The 14,399-nt window shown below is 35.6% G+C and overlaps 1 protein-coding gene across 16 annotated transcripts in view; it reads left to right on the forward strand.

The window, feature by feature from the left end:
- Window positions 1-14,399, forward strand: part of RYR2 (ryanodine receptor 2) — a 394,774-nt gene that overhangs the window by 213,691 nt on the left and 166,684 nt on the right. For all 16 annotated transcript variants that reach the window (XM_039567939.1, XM_039567942.1, XM_039567943.1 and 13 more), the window contains 5 exons: window positions 820-1,061; window positions 4,391-4,583; window positions 6,337-6,553; window positions 6,773-6,877; window positions 11,025-11,128. In XM_039567939.1, the coding sequence (XP_039423873.1) occupies window positions 820-1,061; window positions 4,391-4,583; window positions 6,337-6,553; window positions 6,773-6,877; window positions 11,025-11,128 (861 nt within the window). The remainder of the gene's footprint in view (window positions 1-819; window positions 1,062-4,390; window positions 4,584-6,336; window positions 6,554-6,772; window positions 6,878-11,024; window positions 11,129-14,399) is intronic.

Below are 14,399 nucleotides of genomic sequence, written 5' to 3' on the forward strand. Positions count from 1 at the left end.
TCCAGGAGTGCAGCACAGGCTGGGATCTGCCTGGCGGGGAGCAGCTCTGTGGAAAGGGACCTGGGTCCCAGCGGACAGCAAGCTCAGTATGAACCTGTGCTGCTGTGGCAAAGAAAGGCAATGGGATGTTGGGCTGCAACAACAAGGACATAAACAGCAGAGAGAAGGAAACCTTTATCCCACTTTATTCAGCGCTTGTCAGGCCACACCTGGAATACCGTATTCAGTTTTGGTTGCTGCTATGCAGCAAAGATCTGGACAGGCTGGAGAAGGTCCAGAGGAGGTCCACAAAGATGACCAAAGGCTGGGAGAACTGAGTTTGTTCAGCCTTAAGAAATGAAGGCTTAGGGGAAACATTATCACTGCATTCTAGTATTTAAAGGGTTGCTACAAAGAAGAAGGAAATTCTCTTTCTGTAAGGAGTCACATGGAAAAGACAAAGGGTAATTGGTACAAGTTTCTCCTAGGGAGATTCTGATTGGAGAAAAGAGTAACATTTTTCCTGATGACAAGAATCAGTCATTGGAATAATCTCACCAGGGAAATGGTGGATTACCTAATATGGGACAGTTATAAGACAGCAGGACATTGTGCTGGGCCATCTAGTCCTGACTGTGGTTTTGTCAAGAGAGGTTGAACCAGATGATCCTTGTGGTCCTTTCCAACCTGGTAATCTATGTGATTCCTTGAAGTAAAATTACTTCTGTTGTTTTAATCACACAAAACAAGCTTGAAATTTGAGACAATGAAAAGTATGCAGCAGTTCATCTTGTCCTTGAGATAAGATTTTAATAACTATTTTTGTTCTTTCTGTTTAAGCATGCGACCCAACATCTTCTTGGGGATTAGTGAAGGCTCTGCCCAATACAGAAAATGGTACTATGAACTTATGGTGGACCATCTAGAGCCCTTTGTGACCGCAGAATCAACTCATCTACGAGTGGGCTGGGCTTCAACAGAAGGGTACTCACCCTACCCAGGGGGAGGAGCAGAATGGGGAGGAAATGGTGTTGGTGATGACTTATATTCCTATGGCTTTGATGGTCTACATCTGTGGTCAGGTATTCTCTTGGGTATTTTGTTGTTGTTGTTTACTTTTGTTTAAACATTATAATTGTGTTTGCAATCCCAGTAAATTTCTTTTCAACAGCAGCAAAGTGAATCAGTTATTTCAGCTGACACCTGGAACGTACAGAAACAGTACCCTATATCAGAATATGATTTAAACTGACATTCTGTATTGAAAAAAAATTGGTGTATATGAAGTAATGCAAATAGACTAGTAATTCATATTTCAGCCTAGGACTTTGCAGGGGGCTAGGAGGACTGTGTGTTCACAGTAACTATGAAGATTTTATTTAGACCTTCAAAGCTGCAAAAATTGAAGTATCAAAACCAGTCATCTGGATCTGTAACTCCTATATGGTAGTGTAAGAACAGTCTGAGACATTTAATTCACCGGACTCTCCATTTTTGATTTTTGGTTTGGTTTTTTTTCAAGACAGGTTTTTATTATTGGTCTTTAGAAGTTCAGAAATACTTTAGGTGTGAAGAAGATTTTTTAATATGTTTTTTGCCATACATTTAAAACAAGATTTTTTTTTTGTAGTAATGTTTTATTTGCTTACATTAAGACTGACTGATTATTGCAAGACTTGCAGAATCACATTCCTAGCTTGCATATGATGTATTTGCTCCGGTATTCATCTTTAAAATGTTCTTGGCTAACTTTGGATCTATTTGTTAACAGTAATTTATGAATGAAGATTCTAGTGTTAGAGAAAGCTGAACTCTGTAAAGCATTTTTATTTACTGTTAATACCATAAATACCTTATTATCTCTTCAAATTGGATTAGCTCAGCAAAATCAGAATAATGATAGCTTGTTCTCTTTTTCTTAATCATTTTTCAGAAGGTTTGTGAAAAGATTCCCAGATATCATTTAGAATGGGTAGTCCTACAGTTAGACAGTCCTGAACTCCTTGAAAAGAGATCTTACTGTAATTTCACCTTGCTGAGAAAAATGTTTTTTCTTTTGATTTTTGAGAGATTATTGGGCAGTGATGAGCTATAGAATTGGCTGAAAACTGGGAAAGGCTCATTGGACTGGCAGTTCTTTCCACTATAAAGATATGAACAGGTTTTCTAAAGCACCTTAGCAGACAAGAGAGACAATTTAGTGAGTCAGCTGCATCACCTAAAGTTTTTGCAGCATTGAGGCATTGTGACTTGATACTTGGAAAAGAATACAGTTTTACATTTCAAAAGAATGTTCCAATCAAAATAGCAATGGATTTTATTAATAAATAATAGCATATCAATTGGAGTGGCATCTTAGGAAAGAAGGTGCTACTTTGCCTCTCATGTATAGTGAGAATTACTTTGGAACAATGATGTATAATTAATGGTATCATTAAAAGTGTCGTGACTGAGTTTGACAGATAAAGTATTATTACAGAAGAACCAGAAAATAATGAGCTAACCATGATAGCTTTTGTACCTAAGGTCACTTTTAGGGAGGAAACAAAAGGTTACTGAAAATCAAAATTATTTTTCTACCCACTGCAAAATTTCCATCAGAAATGTAACAACAGAATAAATGAACAATTTTGTTTGTGGTTCTCAAGTCAGTAATCCTGCCGAAAAAAATAAGTCAGACCACCTTTGGATCTGCAAATTTTTGTATCTCTTGTGGATGCGGCTGGTAGATTTGAAAAGATGTGTGTCTTTCTTCACTGACGCTATTGTGTAACGCATACATACCTCTCAAACATGGAAGAACTTTAGGTAGTTGCATATTGAAAATCATGGCCTTTGTTTTGATTCTACAATCCCAGGCTGCATCTTGATAAGTCTCTGCAATGGTATTTTAAGAGTAACCTTCTTAGCATGAAACATTTATTGTATTAATGAATAGCAACAATAATTTCTGCCCCCAAGTTTCTGTTCTGGGCCAAGCATTTATGAGAATCACATATAATTTACATTTGGTTCTTCAGTCCTGAGATGATGTACCTATTGTGGAGAAGTCACATAGGTCTTTAAAGTCTAGGGCCAGAAAAGGCATTGAGATAATTTGATCTACTGGGTATTCATCAATTACCAATACATATTTCTGTTAGCAGTCAGCCTTGCGTTATCTCCATAACTTATATTTGCCTAAATTTTAGTGTCTAAAACGGCATCTGGTCTCAAGTAGTGTGTTTTAAGGAGATGAAATATCCACTCTTCATTGGTAGCTCTTTCAGCATTTAGTTATCCCTGCCATTAAATAATTGTCCCTTTCTGTGATTCATTTTAAACTAACTCTCAGCTGTGATATTTTCATCTGGCAGTATCACAAAGTCATTTTACTGGTACAGAGTTTTGGAAGTGTTGGTATTTTTTTTCCTTGGGTGTCAAGGTGATATGTATATGAAAATTCACTTGTAGAAAAATTATTGAGATTTACATTTTTGCTTCTGTTAAAAACAGAAGCTTCTTCTTGGAAATGTAGTGCTAGTTAAGTCCTTCATGTTTACAAAACTTGGACACCCCAGCTAAAAAGTTAGTGCTCTGTTCTTAGTATGCATCATGGCATATCTCTTGCAGGCAGTGCATAAGTTATTTTTGGAAAACATGAGTAGACATGTTTTCATACAGCTTCTATGGTTTTCCAAAATTCTGTGCAGTAGATGGCAGAAAATTTCAGACACAATCACTTTCTATTTCTGAATTCTATAGCTTATTTCTCTTGGGAAGAAGCTCTGCTTGTGTAAATGTAATTTGATGTAAAATAGAAGAATCCTTTAGAATTAATAAAAACTGATTAAAAATACATATATTACTGGATATATATGCCTCAAAATTTCATCTTTGTATATTGCTGAAAAATGCTGGTTTGCAGTTTAATTATGAAACTGAGTAGTATCATCTCATACAAGTTTGCAAGAGTACCATGATGTGGCCATTAACAGGGATTACCTAATTTTCCAGAAATAATTCACAGTGAATAGTTTTCTTTGTCAAATTATGAAGCATTCTTTAGAAAAGTATACTAAGTTTCATATTAGATGCTAATGGCTGTTTTCAGTTAGCACTTATGTATTGTAAGGAATAAAATGTACTTTTCTTGGTTTTGACTCTTTCTATGGATATCAGTAATTATTTTCACTTACATTAATGTAATTGAGTTTTATTATTTATGATTGAAATAGCTGTATTGACATGACTGTATGCTGCTATTCACTATATTGCAAGCTTAACATCGGGTCTTGGATGTTATAGGTTAGATATTTGTGTATTAATGTGTTTGTGCTCTGTAGTGATGTTTTTCTCTTTTTTTAGGCTGCTGTGAAAACCAGAGGGGTTTTCGTAAGTTTCACTAAATGTGTCTCTGTTACTTCCATAGGTTGTGTAGCACGAACAGTAAATTCTTCCAATCAACATCTATTAAGAACTGATGATGTTATTAGCTGCTGTTTGGACCTGAGTGCCCCCAGCATCTCTTTCCGAATAAATGGTCAGCCAGTTCAAGGAATGTTTGAAAACTTCAACATAGATGGCCTCTTCTTCCCAGTCGTCAGCTTCTCTGCAGGAATAAAGTTAGCATCCCATGGAGTTGTTGTTTTTTTTTTTTTTTTTTGCCTTTTTTTTTCCAGTCTGCTTTTTTTTTTCCCTGCATACATGAATATGCTGAATATTTCCCTGGCTGTCTGCTCTCATTTCTCTTTCTGCCATCTGCTTTTTTGGCTAAGTTCCAGTTCTTGGATAGTGAGAGCTACAAAGAAGTCCTGAAGACACAGTGCATCTTTTGTTTTTCAGCACACCAGTGTATTCTGGTGGTTTGCAGACATATCTTAGAAACACCTTCTTAATAATTTCTTTGCTGACATATTGCTACACATTCACTCCAGGGTAGCATTTTGCATCAGCCTTTGATATTAAAAGTATATTTTCCCTAACTCACCTGTTATGAGGTAGTAGCTATTATTTAAAGAGGCATTATTTGCACTTACCATAAGAAATGGTGGTCATACACTTTTTAGCAGCATGAGTTAACATGAATTCAGTCTGTATTCTGGTTGTTGTATTGGTTTTCTATAAAATTTCAAGTCACACTTGAGGTACCAGACTTCTGCTTCCATGTATTGAGCAGTTTGAAACTATAATATTAAAAAAGATTGTGTGGTGTTCCAGCGGGGAGACCAGCTTTATCAGGACTGGTAAAGGTGAAGGCTGAAAGCTGATTTCTGTTGGAGGCAGAGCAATGCTCCGTGAGGGATCATTCAAAGAATACCACAGAAGCTAAGAGCAATCATATAGAGCACACACCCACCTCTTATTCCAAATGCAAAATACACGTCTTTAGACTTTGCCTTTGATAGTACAGGAGATAAAATGTGGTAAAACTATAGATCTGCATGCTAGAAAATGCAAAATTATAAGCCTGCATTCTTTATTTCTGTTATCAGAGAAATTATTGAGATATTATTTGTGTGCTGCATGCAGTTTTTGAGTGTATACTGGTATAGCATTAACAAGAATCTTGTAAGATACTCAGTAAGCAGAAAAGAGACAAAATTCTTCTGGTTTAAGGCTAATTTTTTGGGTGTTTTTTGATTTCTTCGGGATGGCAATGTTCTAGGAAGATTTTTCAGTATTATGTCATTGCTATGTCACGTTGGTATTATGTCATTGCTATACCATTATTACCTCATTGATTGTATTTTACAGTAACAAAAGACCATGACATATTTACCTTTTTGTCGTGAATAAAAGAGTGCTTTCGCCTGGGTTTCCACTAATATGACAAATAGAAGTTTTAGGGAAGGAAATATAGGAGTTTTTGTATTGTGTCCTAAGGATTTAGTGTTTTGTGAGAGAAAAGAAAGAACCACGGGGTTTTTAGGCTCATTTCTCAAATGAGATTGAACAGAGGCTTTTCCTCGATGGACAGAGTTCTGAAGTGCTTGATTGATTACTCTGGGTTATAATCTCTGCCTTTAGAGACTCAAAAGGCTGCTGCTTACTTTATAGTTGTGCTGAGTAAACTGATTATTCTCTCTCTCAGGGATTATTGGTCCCATGACTTAGAATGCCTTTGTTGAAGTAAAATTAACTAGAAAAAAGAATCATTTACTTTTCCCATGTTTTTTTCAAACTCCTGCATCATAAACTCCAGCAGCAGTTGGAGAAAATTGAACTGTAAACAATGCAAAGAAGCTGCAACATTGACTTTTTTCTCTTTTCTTTTTTTTCTTTTAAAATAGCATTTAATATTCTTTAGGCTTAGAGACTGATTAGGCTTTACCCCAGAGGTGTCTTGGTTATCTAAAGTAATTCTGATATTTGCAGGGTTCGTTTCTTGCTTGGAGGTCGCCATGGAGAGTTCAAGTTCCTTCCTCCACCTGGATATGCTCCATGCTTTGAAGCTGTCCTACCAAAAGAGAAGCTGAAAGTGGAGCACAGCCGAGAGTACAAACAAGATCGTAGCTATACAAGAGACCTACTGGGTCCCACTGTTTCTCTATCACAAGCAGCTTTCACTCCAGTTCCTGTAGATACTAGCCAGGTATGGAAATGGAAAGATTGCATGTTCCTTTTTAAACACACACATATTATAGGCCTATGTTACTTTATTTGGTTGAATTTGCACTGTGTCCCAAACTTGATTTTTTCTTGGGTTTGTTGAGAGATCTGGTCTGTATAAAGTTTGTTATGAAAGTTTGGATGGCATGTCAAGAAACTTATTTGTAATAGCTTCTTCCTCTCTTATCTCTTCTCTCTTTAGATTGTTTTGCCTCCCCACCTGGAAAGGATTAGAGAAAAATTAGCAGAGAACATCCATGAACTTTGGGTTATGAATAAGATTGAACTTGGCTGGCAGTATGGACCAGTATGTATCTTCCAACTTAATCTTCTGTTAATTGCATAGTATGATTCAGCACACTGGTTTCAATGTACTAGCGGGACTGCATTTTTCATCATCTCCCCAAAATTAGTAAGATTTTAAACACCTTCCCACCGAAAGCATGTGGAAACCAACAGTGCTTGTGCATTTCTGAAAAAAAATTCTTGTATTAAAGCTATTTGGTGCTGAAGTTTTCAGTCTAACTGTCAGCACAGAAAGCACATAGTGAGTTTTTCACCTCCTATTTGTTCTTGGAGCAAGATGTTCAATTGACTGGTGGAGTAAGCCAGTGAAACAGTTATGCTTGGTTCTCTTTTCGTGTGCTGACTGACGTTACTCTTTTAGAAGTCCCAAATAAGTATTGCCTATAGGAAATTCCATTAAATCTGATTTTTGCCTTCCTTTTCTCCACTTTTTCAGTTTCGTGCCTGTATTAGGTGCTCTACATAACTATTTTCTTATCTCTTTCCTATTTTCATGGAGTATGAAAAAAAATTTGTTTTAAAGTCAACCAGTAAAAAATTATACAAGCTTGTTATTTGTATCCCAAATGCTGTTTTATGAAGAAAGATTGCTGTGAAGAGTATGTAGAAACATGCAGTAGGTACTAGATATGTGTAAAAACATGTATGTATTCTATTTTTGTTACTAAAAAGATTTTGGTCTTCTGAGGAGTTCAGGTTACAGATTAAGGTAAGTGGGCATAGGTATTGTGTGTATCTTACAGCAGTACTTAAAAATATATGATTAACAGAGAAGACCTCTAGATTTTGTTGTAGTTAATTTCCTCATCAAATCAAATGCAAAACCTCAGTTATATTAATGTGTCAAAACATTTTAATTGTGGTGTAATCATACCAGCTGTGAAGCAATCTGCAGGAACTCTTAGTGTACCATTATGTATCATCAAGAGTCTAATTGTACAGTTGAACACTATTTAAACTATATATGATAAGTATTGAATTAAGCAGTGATAAAATTAGTTATGTTCAAAATAAAAATAGGTGTTAAAGCTTTTAAATTACCTAGCTTTCTCTATCTAGCTTTAGTGCATTGTGGTAGAATGTGCTTGCTTTGGGATTGTGACAAAGTATATGCTGATCATTTTCTGGAGGTTGATTTTTTTAATCATACTGGTTCCTCACAAATGATTTTATCAGTTTCACAGAATAAGGGACCCACAAGGATTATCAAGTCCAGCTCCTGCCTCCCACAGCACTATTCCCAAGAGTCACACCCAAACACTTCTTGAGTCCTGTCAGGCTTGGTGCTGTGACCACTTCCCTGGGGAGCCTGTTCCAGTGCCCAACCACCCTTTGGGTGATGAACCTTTTTCTAATATCCAGCCTAAACCTCCCCTGACACAACTTCAGGCCATTCCCTCGGGTCCTGTCACTGGTCACCAGAGAGAAGAGATCAGTGCCTGCCCTTCCCCTCATGAGGAAGCTGAAACTGCAATGAGGCCTCCCCTCAGTCTCCTCCAGGCTGAACAGAACAAGTGACCTCAGCTGCTCCTCATACGGCTTCCCCTCAAGGGCCTTCACCATCTTCAGTGCCCTCCTTTGGACATTCTAATAGTTTAATATCTTTCTTACATTGTGGCACCCAAAACTGCCCCCAGCAGGTGAGGCTACCCCAGTGCAGAGCAGAGAGGGACAATCCCCACCCTTGCCTGGCTGGCGATGCTGTGCCTGATGCAGGATACACTTTGCCCTCCTGGCTGCCAGGGCACTGCTGCTTCATGTTCAACTTGCCATCAACCAGGATACCCAGGTCCCTTTCCATGGCACTGCTTTGTAGCATCTCATTCCCAGGTCTGTTTGCACATCCAGAGTTGCGCCATCCCAGGTGCAGAATCCGGCACTTTCCCTTGTTAAACTTCACATGGTTGGTGATTTCCCAGGCCTGTAACTTGTTGAGGTCTCTCTGCAGGGCCTCCCTGCCCTCCAGGGAGTCAACAGCTCCTCCCATTTTTGTATCATCTGCATTTAAGCCAATTCTAGTTATCTGAATTCCTGCACTGCATCTACTGAGTACTGAGAGAAGGCATGGCACAGAAATTAGCTTGTTCATACGCACGCAAGTCCTCTAATATTAGATTTTGTCTTTTTAGTTCAGAGCAAGATGCATTATATGTAGTACCTAGTGGTGTTTTTTCACCAAGTCTAAAAGTTTAAAGGCAAATAGACAGAATCTTTAAATGACCCTCCAAATTATTTAAAAAATCTGCTGTATCATTTTATATTCCTCTTACATATCTGCGTCATCAGATCTGTATGTAATACCACCAAAGTGATACCTGCTATTGCATATCATATTACTACTGCATTCTATGCATGTAATAAAGTAAAATAGCAAGCTAATGTAGAAAAATCATGGACTTTGTTAATTGGCTTGATTTTAAGTCTGAATACATGTTCTATTGAAATCAGGAGATGTATCTGCATATCGTTGTTTCTGTTCAGTGTCACTGCACATTTAAAACCAGCCACAAAAATTAAGAATTGATGGGTGTCATGAGTTCTGCCACTGATATAATGTGTTTGCAAGGCAGTAGATTTTTATTTTGTACTCAGAAAAAAAAAGAAACGGGAAGGTAACCCACCAAATATTTTGACTGTATAATAGAATTATTATACATTGTAGTTGTAGAACAGAAATAGTGTCACTATAGTAAATTAATATTGGAATTCTGAGGAAAATAACTGACGTCCAAGACTTAAATTATCTGTACACAGATCTAAACTCAGAGACTATACTCAATTTTTTTTAATACAGATTACCATAGATCTTAGGAATCTGTAAATAAACGTTTCAGTGCTGCTAAAAGATAATTTTCATTTTATATTCTATTATTTTTCTAAGTAGTTTGACAGTTGAATTGCCTGTATTGTCTGTCCAAAGAATATTAATCCCATCAAATCAAGATAAATACCCCCTAGAGACTGTAAAGATTTTTCAATCCAAAACATAAACAAATGACTGCTGTTCAATCTGAGAATTATGTGCTGGGATCAAAATGCAAAAACTATGTTACTCAGAAATGTTATAGAGAAATGTGTTTGTTTTTCATGAGATTAAATAAATTAGGTTAAGTAGTGTAACGATCAATTTTGAAAAATTGTAACAGGTTTCTTAACTTCAACTGTTAAAATTCAGTTTTCCAGCAGAATTATCTGATTGATCAAAAATCAATAATGTTATTTTTCAATAACTTCCACTTTTCAGCTTTAAAGGTTAATATAAATGGTGAACTATGCTCCATCAAAGATTGACACAAAAATGTTATAATACATGGTTAAAAAATTTGTCTCAGCTGAGCAGATGTTAACAATTGCACTGGGGTCTTTTAGGTAATATTTTCAAACTAATGTATTTTATCAAGCCTTTGTAGGTGTTGTTGGCTGAACTCTAGCACAAGATGTTGAGAGCTGTAGAGTGCTTGATTATCCCAGCCTCCAAGGTTGACTTTCTTGGTTATGGCCAAGTATTACACTAAAACTGGAGAGGGTTAAAAATGGTTTTGATCAAATTTTTAAGTTCCTAAATGTAGGATTTTGTAAATTATAGTTGGTACTGCTCTCCTATCACTACAGTAAAAGTAAATTCCACTCATATGTGACCTCCGAACAGTCACATTCTGCTTCTGTGGTACTGGAAATAACAGAAACAAACATTTTCTGAAGTAAGAGATGGGGAAGATTTTTCTTTTATATTGTTATTTTCACTGGGTAAGGATTTCAGTACTATGTATATCAATGTATTTATACAAACTGGATGTAGAATTTTTCAAATATGGTGCTGAAGATGAGATGGTACTTTGTGGCTGTATGTTAAAACATAGATTGCACTGTTTTTGAACTTTGCATATTTCCTGTGAACATCTGTATAGCAGCATGTACAAATTAGCATTTATTCCACTTGAGATATGCAAATCTGAAGTTTATTTGAAAATGCAAATTCTGCATTGCTTGAACACAATGACAATGCTCTGAGTATACAGAATACTTTCTGTTTTGAAGTATTGTCCAGTTTGAGTAACTCTGACAGGATCAGCTTTTTGATTGGACTGGTTTTAAATTTCATTCAGTTTTTAAGGCATGTTAAGCTTATTTCTTTACTGTTTTTTCAGGTTAGAGATGACAACAAAAGGCAACACCCATGCTTAGTGGAGTTCTCAAAATTGCCGGAGCAGGAAAGAAATTATAACTTGCAAATGTCACTTGAAACACTGAAGTAAGTTGCTAGAACTTTTGAAGTTTATAATTAGAGTTTCTTAAGGAGATGCAATTTCCAGAATTATAAATTGACATGCGAATTAAAATTTGATGTGTAGGTGAGGGTAATAATATGCAAATGAGGGCGTGAGATACATTAATGAATTATGTATTTGGCACTGAAAAATGACTTTGATAGTCTTTTTAGAATTATTGTGGTAATACTGATTGTGAAATGACAATTCAGACAGTTTTCATCTAGGAGGAAAATACTAGATCCAAGCTTTGAAAAAAAAAATCTTTACTTCTTATTTGGTTTAATTCAATTTTGTTTAATTATTTTAAATTTTCTTTATTGATAAAACACACTTTGATGCTCAATAGATATTTTTTTTTGCACATGACTAAATTAAGAACTTTGCTTCAGGAGCCCTTGCTGCTATTTCTGTGTTGTCTGTGCATGTTGCCACAGAACAAACAGTAGGAGGCATTCCCTCCTTTCGTGGAAGGAAGCTCTCCAGTTGGAATGCTAGAAAATTTCATTGGGACGTTAAAGGGTTTGTTGAAATAATCTAGTTTTCTGGTTCACAAAGATACAATTTCTCACCTCAGCTTTGTCAATCAAGGAGGTGTGAGTTCTTGCTTTGCTGTGAATTAATTAAAAAATCTGTTACTGTAAGTAATTTCTTCCATATGTAACATTGCATGTAGCCAACATGTAAAAATATTTCTCAAACTGATAAATGCTGATGGTAGATGTGGTTCTTCAGTCACCCATATCTGAAATCTATTCTTTCTTTTTTTTTTCTTGTTAGAATACAGTTGCTTTTTCCTATTCAGGGATTTGAAAAAGGATGAATGTCCACACGTGATATTACCTTTCTGGAAATATTTAATTATTAAAATATTTGCCATGTAAACTGATAGTGCAATATAGTGTTTACACTCACAATAAAAGGACTTGATGTCCTCATAGTAGAAAGGTATGCAGAACACTCCTTCAAGAACTTCTTGCAGATTTCTTTTCAGGCCAGCTTCTCTGCACTATTTACTGATCTACTGTTCCCACAGTAAATAAACTACTCAGTGAAAAACATATTTATGACCATAAGTGCTAAGCAGTTTCTGGAGGGATATTTTGCCATTATTTAGAGGTAAAGCATTCACAGAGAAATTGAACTGGAAGCAAGAAAGTAAGTTCAGATTTTCTACGGGTAGATATTAGAATTACAAGGAAAGTTTTTGAGCATTTCCTGTTAGCAGAGCAATGTACTAGGGATTCAGAATACATTCTTCCTTTCTATTTTATGAAAGTACAAAAGATGATGTCATTAACATTCACTACAGTTGGATCTTTTCCTAGAAAACTATATAATATGGCTCAGGCTGCAGAAAAATCATGCTCTCTTAATTAAATGCACACTGCTAATGTTTCACTAAGTATTGAAAAAATTAAATCCTTGCATGATTTCTGGTTCAGGATTCAGTGCTTTTCTAATCTAACCCTGTCAAAACAAACAAAAAAAGCTTTCGTTTTATAAACCTACAAGTTATGGATTGCTCTTTTTTCAGTAATTTTTTGCTTACTCTAGAAAGAGTCTTTCCATTTAATGGATAGTGTCCGAAATATAAAGCATTCAGTTTTTCTGTGTTTTTTAAAATTTGTATGCTTACTGAACTAAGTCATCTTTACTTTCTTATATTAGTTGTTTTCTGAAAAATGAAGTTCTAATTTTGTAGTATCGAGTTGTATTTATCATGTAGACATCTGTTGCACAGGGACTAGGAGAGTCTTGCTCAGTTTGTTTCTACAAGCTTGAAAATGTGAAAAAATTAGTGCACTAATCACTTCTAGGTGATCGATAGGTGACAACTTGAATTGTAAGCTATCTTGACTATTTCTGTACTAGATGTGTCTAATCTACTAGCTGTCAACCTTGATGGGAGAAAAAAGGGAAAGAAAATGTTATTTAAAAACTCCTAATAATTTTCTTTATAATTTACCTCAAACTGCATACTTGAAATAGTTGCAAGACATTGAGAATAATGCTGACTGTAATTGTGTTTTCCTTGGTGGTTTGTTGTCAGTCTTGCTGCCAGATGAGAGAGTTAGAAACCAAGGAAGATTCATATTATCTGATACACCATTTCTTTTCCATATATTGGATCTGTGTGTATTTTTCTGTACAACTGAATACTTTTATGAACTATAAAAATTACATACTGTATGAAATGTCAAGATGCAGGAATGAGTTGCCTCTGAAAATGTCATGGGATTAAAATATGCTTATTTATACTGTTTCTGCACATTCTTATATTTTATAGTCTGGTCTTGTATTTTTTTTTGTTGTTGTTCTTGCTTATTATTTTGTGACTAACTTTCCCATTTCTATGTATTTACTCAGTCTTGTGTGATAATTACTTGTATCATTGTGATGATGAGAGTTGCATTCAGGCACTTTTATTTTTCTTGCTTAGATTTGAAGTGCATTAATGGTCTTTCAGATTCTGCCAGTACAGTCTGTCATTTTATCCTCCTGTGGCACTCTTATTTGAATTTGTTTTGTTTGGGTAGAGATAATTCCTAGCTTACATTACAAGAAAATTAGGGTTACCAGAAGTTAGCATTTCACGATTAGATATGTTCTCCTACTTATGCTGGTGATAGCTGCATAGGAATCACGTACTATTTATGCCAGTTGAAATTTAGCTGCATGGAGTATTCTTAGCAGATAGTGTGTTTTGCAGGAAGGGGCCACTGGATATTAGTTTCCTCATTTCTGATTTTACTGTCTAATTTTAATTCAGGGTTCACAGTCCGTAACAGTGGGACTTAATTCCTGTAGCTAGCACTAAAAATATGCTGTAAGAATGTCCTTGAAACAGACAATTCATCTGCCTAGGGAAATAATGTTACAAGGGTATTTATGCTCTTTTTTTTTTTCTCCAGTCAGTTCAAGAACAGTAAATATAGTTAAAGCAAGACTAGAAAATATTGTTTTAGCTAGTGGCAAGAATAAATAAAAACCTTGTTTGACACCTTTCTTCCACTTCAGGAAAATTTGGAATGGAGTCCAAGGTATTTACACCTGTGATTTCTTCTGTTACCAGTTTCTATCAAAAATATGGTTATCATCCTCAGGTTTTGAGGAAATTCTTATCAGACTCCAAAGTTAAGTCTCTGACTTTTGTCTAGGATTTCTATTGATTTCAGTGTAAATATTTTAGTAATGCACCTAGACTAAAGAAAGACTTTATAAGCCAACATTGAATATAAATGCAGAAACAAA

This window comes from Corvus cornix, chromosome 3 (genome assembly GCF_000738735.6).
Source record: "Corvus cornix cornix isolate S_Up_H32 chromosome 3, ASM73873v5, whole genome shotgun sequence".
NCBI classification, from domain to species: Eukaryota; Metazoa; Chordata; class Aves; order Passeriformes; family Corvidae; genus Corvus; species Corvus cornix.